This window comes from Myxine glutinosa, chromosome 4 (genome assembly GCF_964187855.1).
Source record: "Myxine glutinosa chromosome 4, kmMyxGlut1.1, whole genome shotgun sequence".
NCBI classification, from domain to species: domain Eukaryota; kingdom Metazoa; phylum Chordata; class Myxini; order Myxiniformes; family Myxinidae; genus Myxine; species Myxine glutinosa.
In genome coordinates, this window is record NC_136264.1 from 74,769,683 (window position 1) to 74,781,765 (window position 12,083).

The window sequence follows — 12,083 nt, forward strand, 5'->3', positions numbered from 1 at the left end:
AGTGTATAACCTTTGAGATATGAGCACCAACACATTTCGGACGGACAGACGGACGGATGGACAGACTGACAGACACCAACATTGATTCACGGGTTTTCTTAATAAAACTCAAAAATGCGGGAACGGACGTTGCTGAAATTTGGAATATATTACTTCGGCGTACAAATAATTTACTTCTAAAATTTGCAGCCGATTTCGTCCAGTAGAAGCCAAGAAACGAATTTTTAGTCACTGTGTTAAAGTTGCATGCAGAGAAACCGTTCCATATAAAGGGAGGGGCGCTTTGTGCCTCCCTTGATTTATTTTTACACGTGCTTGTTCTATCATGTACGAGCTGTGCGTTATGAGCAGCTTGGGGCACATGGCAATGGAGAAAGGTTGGGACTGAAAGAGCGTGAGTCTCAATGCCAGGAGCGACTGCAGGGAGGCCACAACATCCCGATAATAATGGGGTTTTTACGTGCATCCGAGTTTGGACACAGACACACGAGGCGAGGAAATGTAAATTTAAATGGGAGTTTAATTTGGAGCAGCCTCGGTGGGAGTAGTTACCGGGCTGACAGATTATGTCCAGGGGAGGCTCAGGGGGTTGGCCTCATGTGAAATTGCCTCCCTGGGAAATTGGGTTGTGCCAGGCAGCTGGGGAGCTGCACTGGTAGGATTTGGACGTGGGGTCTGACCATGGGTGTTGTGGCACGACCCAGGCTCCACGGGGTGTCTGGTGGAGTGTGGTGTCCCTTGTCCATCGGGGTGCTGTCCGAGCAAGTGTCTCAGGCCCGTGGGGTCCCTGGGAAGGGTTGAGAACTCTTGGGATCTGAGTTGGTTACTCATGGGCACCGGACATGGTGTACCATGAGGACCACAAGGGGGAGGTGTTGTGGGCCACGCTTTGGTGGCAGCACCATGGAGGGCCAATAATGACCTGATGTGAGTGATGACCGCCCGAGCATGTGGCCTGGCAGCCTCTCCCTGTGGCTCTGGGACAGCCAGCATGTGGTGACCTGCAATGCTGTGCTGGTCTATGGAAGCAGGTTAAACCGCATGGACTGGGTACGAATATCGACCACCGGACAACCATTGGAGCATCTGGGGTAGGTGATGGAGTCCACTGTGATTGATGTGCTCTTGGTTTGGAAAGAGAGCCCTGGGTTTGATTGGCATGGTATACGAGGAGATTGGCTGCAGCAAGCACTGCTGGTATTGAACTTGCTCCCCAGTGAAAATTGGATTCGTGGTCAAATTTACCTTTCCCCATTGTCATGACTCGCCATGCTTTGCGTTTCGGGGTATACAGGTGAGTTGGGGAATTGGTATGGGTAACGGGCAAGAGTGGCCATGAGAGTCAAGCTTGTGGATCGGGTGGAAAGGGTTAAAATGTGATATGTGTAGTAAATGAAGAATTGTGGTTTTTGTGTGTGTCGATGTCTCAATGATTAGTGTGTATGCAGGCCATGGCAGGGTTGGTACCCAGAACCCTGTATTGTAGGTGTTGGAAAATTGAATGGCAGCGGGGAGGCAGTGACATTTGGGGTTTTGTAGGTAGGGATGGTGTGTGTGTCTGCAGGTACGGATCAGGCTCTGGAGGAGCAGTGACTGCGGCCCCCCTTGGGGTAACTTGCCCCTGGCAGCCGGTGGTGTCTGGAAATGGGGGCCTCGTCAGAGGAGGGTCTAAGTGGGTGACCAATGGGTATGGAGACCCTTGGTGACCCAGGGAGAGTGCCTGAGGCCAGGAAAGCCTGTGTGTGTGGAGACTCTCTCCAGCGGGACATACAACAAAGGAGCTGTTAGGCTGCTACGGACCGATAAGTTGAAGGGGAAAGGGGCAAAGAAGTCGTGAGTCAGCGACTGTGTTTGGGACTGTGCGCACCACAGCCTGAAGTGCCCCCACCATCTGGGTTGTACAGGACCTCCCCGCTGCCGAGTTGAGGGCACACCTGCAGTGTGTTAAGGAATGAAGCCATGGTCTTTTAGAACATATAATAATTGTTGTGGTGGTTGTTGCTATGCATGAGTGTGAGGGAATGTTCCACTCGGTATGTGATATGTGCTGTGGAGGGCAGATAGCCCGTAAAATTGGATAGATCGTTTTGAAGTTGTGTATTTGGGCTCAGTTGACATCCATTGGGGGACGTGGTGAAGTAGTGGGTATTGTTGATTGGTTAAGATAAATTGTCTAATAAGGTAGGCCTGCTTGTTGTGTTTTGGAGCCATTCTTTCCCTGCTCCAGGATACCGGAGCAAGGAGACGAGAGGGAAGAGTCTGTACATAAGAATTGTACATATTTGAAATTTGTTTGAAACTAACAGGGTAGTATGGTAAGGAGAATAGGTAAGTTAGCTTCGGCTCGCTTCCCACAGCCAGCCCCTCCTGATTTATTTTGTTGAGGTTAATGAGGTGTGAGTCTAAGTGATAAGGCTGGAGCTGTTGCCCTGCATTGAACCTTACAGGATCTGTGATTCCAGGGGGGCTGGTGGGGGGAGGGGTCTGTTGTACTTTTATGGGGGAGGGGGCAGAGAAGTTAGAGATTACCTTAGAAGCGATACAACTGTATAGAGTAGCATGGTTCTTGTGCGAATAGGAAGCAAATCTCGATGTAAGGAAGTAGGGACCTGTCAGCTTAAGGATTGTGTATGAATGTGCACAATACGAAGGTTGTACTTGTAATAAGATATAGAGGGATTAAAGTAGAGGAAACGTGTGTAAAACCTCTTGTAAACATCCACCGCACGTGCTGGGTTACAGCTCTGTAGAGCAGAGGAAGAACAAGGCAGAAAGCATAGGGATTCTGCCAGGAAAGGAAGAGAGGGGGTGGAGCTACAATTGTCTGAGGAGAAGGGGGTGGAACCCAATGCCTAGAGGGGTGGAGGGTTGTTCAGGGAGATGAGGGAGGAGCCAGTTGCTCTCGGTTCATAAGCGGGAACAGTCCTGTGAGGGAACTGCATTAGATTTGAGGAGAGCTTGTTTGTTGTATGAGAGCTGAGGATTGGTGAGAACTGAGAAGTATTGGTATATATATATATATATATATATATATATATATATATATATATATATATATATATATATATATATATATATATATATACATACATATATGTAAAAAAAAAAAAAAAAAAAAAAAAAATATATATATATATATTTATTTGTATTTATATATTTACATAATTTACATGTTAAAAGTAGCTTTTCATGGTTACTTTATTCAGCATTTTTCAGCTGAAAGAGCATGGGAGGAGTCCATTTATTTATAATTGTAGCCACTTGGGGTAATTGATTAGGGGAGAGCTGATTGGTTATTCCCTCCAATTACAGGTGAGAGACGTTTTCATAATGGACATATACTAATGGGGCACGCTTGCACATTGTCAGCAACTACTTGGGTGCATCCTATGTGCATACATAATAAACATAAGCGTTATATATTTGATCGTGTGGAATGTGAGAGCTTTCTATATTTAATGAAGTCTATCGTGCTTGCATTCTGCAAGCAGCTTTATAACACAAGTCGATCAAGAATTAGTGATTAGAATGAGCTCTTTTATGTAAAAGTTTACACCCACAGTAATTTTTTTATGGTAAAAGTTGTAAAATAAAAGGCACATGTTAGCATTGCCGAGCATCCAGTTCCAGTGTAAGCTCCATTGTCTTGAGTCAAATGACTCAGTGAGCAGAATGAGGCTGCACTGGCCAACTTTTATTTTTCGATATTTTAATTTGTGGAGATTTCTGACCGTTTTGGGATTTTTCCTGGGATAATGGCTTCGAGTTTCATCAGAATGCAAAATTTTAGCATTCTACTCCATCAATATGGTACTCAAAATTTATATCAGTAAGTGAGTGTCAGTGATTAGAAAGAGATTTATATATTACATATGTTACTTGTATGCTTTGTTTTGAGTTTCATTTGAACCTTAGTTAAGAGTCCTTTTAACGATACAATTAATGCACTTAATTTAACTTTATTTATTTGTTTCCTTCTGTATCTTGTTATCCCCTTATGAAACTGTCTTGTTAACGGGAAGAAAAGTTTGTATTGCATTTATGAATGTTCATTGTTGACAGGACATTCAACCATTTTTATTGCCATGTTTGTTGCAGTTTTTCTCCATCTTGGCTTTTGCGTCATGTGGTGGTTACACGGGAGAGTTGGGAATTGGCGTGCACTGCAAGAACCGTTCTCAAAGCAACCCTGACATCAAGATTGGATTCTCCTATCCATTTCGGTTCGCTGTGTGCTCTTTCTCTCCTTTCCCTGGGGGTGGTTTTGTACATACCTATCATGATTGCTGCTTTGGGTGCATGCTTATGATTTGGTGTTTCAGAAAGGTCGGTAATGGAATCGGTTGGTGCTTCGTACTCTAACCTGTAAAATATGCAGCTTTGAGCTCTCCACTCCTAATGTTAGCAAAACATTATCCCAAATAGCTACAAAGCTGTTTAAATTGTGGAACACATAACACAAGTTATAGTCTATACATTATAACAAAAATAATATAAGCGATTGATTGTTCTGTTTTATTTGTTATTGTACTCACCTACAGTATGTACTGTAATATTCCTCGTCTTGCTGGTTCGGCTTCACATACATGGAGCAACCTTTATTCCTCGGTTCGCGTCCCTCGACAAGATGGAGCTCGCCCCGCCCCGACACCCGCACTCGCTCTCGAGCGCCCCCTAGCGCTATCCCTCTTACATCCCTCCTTTCATAATTTGTTCTAATATGTTCACTTGGGTTTGTTGATCTGGAGAAAGCATTCGATCGGGTTCCATGCAAAGTATTGACATGGGCATTGAGGAAGTTAGGAGTGGAGGAATGGTTGATCAGAGTAGTGATGGCAATGTACAAAAGAGCGCGCACAGCTGTAAGGACGAAGGACGGGAACAGTGGTGAGTTTGAGGTGAAGGTGGGAGTGCATCAGGGGTCGGTACTAAGTCCACTACTATTTGTAGCTGTGATGGAGGTGCTGGCTCAGAACGTAAAGGAGGGTTTACTGTGGGAGTTGTTGTATGCAGATGATCTGGTGTTGATTGCGGAAAGTATGGATGGACTGAAGGAAAAGATGAACACGTGGAAGGAATGTATGGAGACAAAAGGTCTGAAGGTGAATATCGGAAAGACGAAGGTGATGGCAAGTGGTAAAGCATGTGGTGAGGTGGAAAGAACTGGGAAGTGGCCCTGTGCTGTGTGTAGGAAGGGTGTCGGAGTGAACTCCATTCAGTGTACAATGTGCGCTAAGTGGGATCATCAAAAATGTAGTGGTCTGAGAGGGTCATTAACCAGTGTGGCAGCTACATTCAAATGTAAGGTTTGCACAGAGGGAGCTGCAGATGGAGGAAATGTTGAGTTGGATCTTGGAGACGGCATGAAGCTGGAAGGTGTGAAAACATTTTGCTACCTCGGAGACATGCTGAATGGAGAAGGTGGATCAGACTCGGCAACGGTTGCTCGAGTGAGATGTGCATGGAAGAAGTTTCGGGAATTGAGTGGCGTGCTGATGATGAGGGGAGTGTCGTTGAAGCTGAAGGGAAAGGTGTATGCTGCATGTGTGAGAAGTGTTATGATTTATGGGAGCGAGACATGGGTAATGAACGTAGAGCAGCAACGAAGGTTGGAAAGGGTGGAAATGCGAATGGTTCGACGGATGTGCGGAGTATCGTTGAGAGAGAGGAAGACAAATGATGAATTGCGAAAGATGATGGGAATAGAGCCTGTGATTGATGCTGTGAAGAGGAACAGGTTGAGATGGTTTGGTCATGTGTTGAGGAAGGATGAAAGTGACTGGTTGAGAAGAGTGATGGAAATGAATATAGAAGGAAGTAGAAGACGGGGAAGACCGAGAAAGACTTGGCTAAAGATGGTGGAAGACGAAATGCGAGCAAGGGGGTTAACAAGGAGAGATGCAGAAAATAGGGCAAAATGGAGAAGATTGTCATGGGGACCGCAAGGCTAACCCCCGCTCTAGCAGGGAAAATGGCCTTTTAAAATGCATGTTGTTGTTGTTGTTGTATGTTCACTGTACTGAGACCCATATGCATTTAACAAATAATAAGTTCGTATTCACTACTCCACCCCAACAACAACATACTTCTGCCCCAATTGTTCCCTTTGGATTATTTAGTGGATACAACAAAATGCTACACTACACATTACTACAGTGTGATATACTGCACTTTCCCACAACCCACGACACAGTATTCTTTACTCTTGCACGCAATCCATGAGGTACTTGGGTTGACAAACTTCTCTCCCCGATCTCGTTGTCACCGGCTGTTGTCCTCTGGAGGCCTCCTGTCGATCTGCCATGTTTTCATTCTGCCGGGCCTGTGGCAAAACCTCTGATATCCCAACATCTGCTTCCGTCTGACGAGCCGTTTCATCCGTCTTTCTCGGATGTCTTCTGTTTCTCCTGTACCTCGCACCCTCCTCGGTCATCACTTCATATGATCGTGGTTGTGAGGATTGCCCAGTTACTACTGCTTTCTGCCACATCTGATGTCTATCTGATGTTGGCCTCACCCTCACTGTGTCTCCAACTCTCAGTGGCGGTAGGTCTTTGGCACCTCTGTTGTAGTAGTATGCCTGTCTGCTTTTAGTTGATCTAAGTTGACCTCCCACGCCTTCCTGCACCTCTTGTTTTATGAGCTTTTCAGAAATTGGAAGTAAGGGCCTGGTTTGTCTGTTCATCAGTCTTTGTACAAGACTGCTCCACATTTCTTTTGTCGGTGTGTTGCGGAAGGCAAGCATGCTCAAGTAGGTATCTGAATTTGCTGCCTTTGCCTTCCTCAGCAGTGACTTTGCAATCTTCACTGCATTCTCGGCCTTTCCATTGCTCTGAGCGAAATGACGCAACGATGTACGGTGATCAAACTGCCATTTCTTTGAGAACCTCACAAATTCCTCGGCTGTGAACCGTGGCCCATTATCTGTGATCAGGATGTCTGGGATTCCATATCTCGCAAATTGTCCTTTAAGTTTACGAATGATGGTTGATGGGAGGGTGTTTTCTAGGATGTCAATCTCCCAGAAACTTGAGAAGTAGTCCACTGTCACTAAGTACATTTTCCCTTCCAAGTGAAAGAGGTCTGCTCCCACTTTTGCCCATGGCCACTCTGGCATGTCATGGGGTTGAAGTGTTTTCTTTGGCTGGTCTCTCTCTAAAGACCTGCAGGTCTCGCACTTCTGAACAAAGTCTTTAATTTCAGCATTCATTCTGGGCCAGTAAATGCATTCTCTGGCTCTTCGTACACATCCATTCACACCCAGATGAGATGAGTGAACTCGTTCCACCATTTCCTTCCTTTTTGATGTGGGAATCACAACTCTTTCTCCCTTGAAGATCAGGTCACCCTGAGTGCTCAGTTCATCTCTTGCATGGAAGTATGGTCTAAGGACTGGCTCAACCTCATGTTGTGTCTCTTTCCATCCTGTCTGTATCATTAGTTTGAGTTGTTGCATGATACCATCTCGTCTGGTATGATCTTCAATCTCCCTCATTACTAGTTGAGAGACTGGGACATGTCTTGCCATGTTTACCATCTCGAACTCGTTTTCCTTGTCGACTCTTGGGTCCTTGAGGTAGGCTCTACTAAGCGTATCAGCCAGTTGTATGTTTTTGCCTGGCCAATAGTGAATCTCAGCATTGTATGTTTGCATCCTCACAAACATTATCTGCAGCCTCTTTGGTGCTTTGTGGAGAGGCTTTGTTGCAATGATCTCCAGTGGTTTGTGATCCGATTTCACCTTCACCTGTCTCCCATACGTGTACAGATGAAACTTTTCTAAACCAAACACCACTGCAAGGAGCTCCTTCTCTATCTGTGCATACCTCGTTTCTGCATCCGATAGAGCCCTGCTGGCATATGCTATGGGATGTCCTTCTTGGATCGGTGTAGCCCCAAGTCCAGTGTCCGCAGCATCCACCTGCAGTGTCAGCTCCTTCGATGGGTCATAGTACTTGAGCACTGGTTCGGCAGTAATCAGCCTCTTGATCTCCTGCATAACTTTCTCATGTACTTCTGACCACCACCAGGTGACATCCTTCTGTGTCAGTCTGTGTAGGGGCTCACACTTGTCACTAAGGCCTGAAAGGAATTTGCTGAGATAGTTGACAAACCCAATGAATCACTGTACCCCTTGCACATCAGTTGGGTTTGGCATTTGCACAACTGCTTTCACCTTTTCTGGGTCTGGTTTCGGACCCTCTGAAGTGACGACATGACCAATGAAGGTCACTACTTTGGGTTTGAATTTCACCTTTTCCTTGTTCAGCTTCAGGTCTCGCTCTCCACATCTCTCCATCAATGCTCTCACCTTCCTGTCATGGTCTCGCTCTGCCTCTGCCTATGTCTTTCCTTTCCCAAACACCAGGATGTCATCTGCCACTGACATCACTCCCTACAAACCCTCTAGTGCTTGGTTTTGTTTCCTCTGAAATTCCTCCGGGGCCGTCGAGAGCCCAAATGGCATCCTCAGCCATCTATATCTACCATATGGGGTGTTGAACGTGGTCAAGTATGAACTCTCCTCATCTAGTTCAATGTGCTAGAAACCATTCCTGGCATCAAATACGCTGAACACCTTCGCCTCATTCAATTCTGTCAGTATGTCCTCAATTGTCGTCATTGGATAGTGATATCTCTTGAGTCCTTGATTAAGGTCTCTCGGGTCCAGACAAACTCTCAATTTCCCATTGGATTTCTCCACACTCACAAGGCTGGATACCCAGGGGGTCGGCAAGTCTACAGGGGTCATTATCCCTGCCTCAGTCAGCTTGTCTAATTCTGCTTTCAGCTTTCCTTTCAACGCAATTGGAATACGCCTTGGTGGATGCACTACAGGCCTCTTACTCTCCTCTAGCATCAGATGGTATTTCCCTTCCAGCTTTCCAGTCCCCTCGAACACATCTGCAAATTCCTCCAGCAGCTGTGTCTTGTTGAGAGGGAAACTTTCTTCCTTTCTGGCATGTACGCTCCTCAGGTTCTCTGTGTGCACTGTTATCAACTCAATTTGCTGTGCTGCTCTGCTTCCAAGAATTGTTATGCAGTCCTCTCCTATTACTACAAATTCTGCTTTGTATTTTCTTCCATTTTTTGGATTTTTTAAATCTTGAGGTTGGATATCCGCAGTGGGACTATCATCGTACCATTGTACATGGATAAAACTTGGTTAGTCTTCCACAGCTTACTTGGAATAATATTGCATGCTGCACCGCTGTCAACCTGAAAGCGGACCTCTCTTCCTTCTACTTCCATTGTCACATAGATCTGCCTTGGGTATTTTGACTCCTCCAGGCTGTTAATTTGCTCCATGTCCACTCTCTCTGGGTCTAATGTCATGACCTTTATCTGTTCATACTCAGACATCTCACTAGAGCTGTTGTCTGCTTGATCCACAGTGTGGACTGATCTCCCTCTGCATCGAGATGAGAAGTGGTTCTTCTTACTACATTTGTAGCACTTGCGCCCATACGATGGGCACTTCTCTTTGACGAATTAATGTGCGGTTCCACAATAGCGACACTTATGTAACTTCGAGCGAGCTTGATCATCCGATGAAGACGGTTTCTGTGTGCCATTACCTTTCCTCCTCGTGGGCATGTGATTCACTGTATATACCGCCTGTCCATTAATGATCCCAAGCCGGTTCTTTGACAACTCCGATGCATGACAAATCTACACGCACTTCTCCATTGTGAGGTCCATTTCTCGGAGGAACCTCTCTCTCAATGCTGTCTCCCTGATTCTGCAGATCACTCTATCCCGAATCAGACTGTCTTGCACATTTCCGAAGTTGAAATTTATTGCCAGTAACTTGAGCTCTGTGAGGTATGCCTTGAAGGATTCTCCCTCTTCCTGATTCCTTGTAAAGAATCTGTAGCGATCCACCGTCTCATTCTTGGGTGGGTTACAGTGTGTATCAAATGTCTTTACCCTGTTCTCAAACGTTTCCCCGCTTGGCTTTATAGTCTGATACAACTCCCACCCTTTACTGCCAACCAGATACAATAACATCTTGATCTTAGTGTTATCATCTTGAGCAGCCATGGCTAAATCGAGGTGCAATAACAGCTCTTCCTTTCACAGCCTCCATGCCTGTGGTAGGTTTCTGGCCTCCAAATCAGTTGTTGCGGTGGCTTAAGCGACTCCATAATCAATTCACATAACCTTTAACATTCAGTGATCAAGATAAACACCTCTACTCTGGGTACTTACTCTAAAAAAAGAAGAAGGCTTTTTCACCCAATTAATGAGAGGGGTAATACCCATCCCCCAGAGAGAAACGTCTACTCGAACACGAGTACCCCAGAACAAGGCCGGAGAAGCTTCTCACCCTTTTGTTTGGTATCCACCGTTGACGCCACTCGATCCACCGTTGACGCCAAATGATTGCTCCTACCACTTCTGACACCATGTAATATTCCTCGTCTTGCTGGATAGAAGACTCATGGACAACTTGTTCGGCTTCACATACACGGAGCAACCTTTATTCCTCGGTTCGCGTCCCTCGACAATATGGAGCTCGCCCGGCCCCGACACCGGCACTCGCTCTCTAGCGCCCCCGGGTGCTATCCCTCTTGCATGTACCATGCTTTATATCTCCATGATTCGCTCCCTATCTCCATGATTCCCTGTGTTTGTTAGGTTACCTTTCTGCTATATTTTGGAACCATGACTGTTGTCAAAGCTATGCAAAATGTATCCTCTAGGGTGATTTGGTAGAACATGCATCAGCTGTAATTCTTCTATAAGGGAGGAGTGGAGGAGGGGATATTGTGATTTATATATACTAGATGGTATTCATAGAATACTTACCCTGCACAGTGAACTTGTTGCGAGGCAACTTCTGTTTTTGAACATTTTTTTTTCTTTGATCCAATATGGCTGCCAGACCACGGTGAGCGATGACATCATAAATATATATTCTCTAATATAACTGTTGCATAGATCACGCTCAATACATTTCAAACTGATCAGACTAAGCGTTATCCCTGTCGAATTATGACGTCATAATTATGGCACCAATGACGTCATCGTTAACAACACTGATTCCCCATATGGAGTACTTGACAATGAGCCATGTTTCAATTTCTTCCATGGAGCTGTTTCGGTGATAGAGGTGCAACTTTTTTTGATTCTTCCGAGATGGCGCCTGTACCACGTGACCTATGACGTCATAATTATCATTTTAAAATTCTGCAGGAGGAGCCACTCATATTCTAAAAATTTAGTGTCCATCGGACTAATAGTTGCAGAGGATTTTTTTTTTCATACCGATCAGATCAAGCGTTGTACTTGTCGAATTGTGACATCATAATGAAGGCACTGATGACATCATCATTAACATATCTTATTCCCCAAGGGGAGTACTTGACAATGAACAGTTTCAATTTTTTCCACTGAGCGGTTTGGGAGATATAGAGGTGTAAAGTTTTTCCAAGATGGCGTCCGTACCACGTGACATATGACGTCGTAATTATGAATAAAAAAATTACACAGGCAGAGGCATTCCTATGGTAAATTTTCGTGTCAATCGGACCAACGGTTGCCGAGAAAATGAACTTTAAAAATATCATTACTTATCGAATCGAGCGTTGCGATGGAAGCCAAACAGTTCAATGTTGGTTTCGTCAGACCACAGAATCTTGTTTCTCACAGTCTGAGAGTCCTTTAGGTGCTTTTTTGCAAACTCCAAGCGGGCTTTCATGTGTCTTTCACTGAGGAGAGGCTTCCGTCTGGCCACTCTGCCATAAATCCCAGATCGGTGGAGTGTTGCAGTGAAGGTTGTCCTTCTGGAAGTTTCTCCCATCTCCACACAGGATCTCTGGAGCTCAGCCAGAGTGACCATCGGGTTCTTGGTCACCTCTCTTACCAAGGCCCTTCTCCCTCGATTGCTCAGTTTGGCCGGGCGGCCAGCTCGAGGAAGAGTCCTGGTTGTTCCAAACTTCTTCCATTTAAGAATTTTGGAGGCCACTGTGCTCTTGGGAACCTTCAATGCAGCAGAATTTTTTTGTAGGCTTCCCCAGATCTGTGCCTCGACACAATCCTGTCTCTGAACTCTGCAGGCAGTTCCTTTGACCTCATGG

At 45.4% G+C, this 12,083-nt stretch overlaps 1 protein-coding gene across 1 annotated transcript in view; it reads left to right on the forward strand.

Annotated features, from left to right (window-relative positions):
• The window catches only part of LOC137424802 (synaptophysin), a 76,828-nt gene that overhangs the window by 36,754 nt on the left and 27,991 nt on the right, over positions 1 to 12,083 (forward strand). The window contains exon 3 of the mRNA XM_068112647.2: positions 4,099 to 4,223. Coding sequence (XP_067968748.1) covers positions 4,099 to 4,223 — 125 coding nt within the window. The remainder of the gene's footprint in view (positions 1 to 4,098; positions 4,224 to 12,083) is intronic.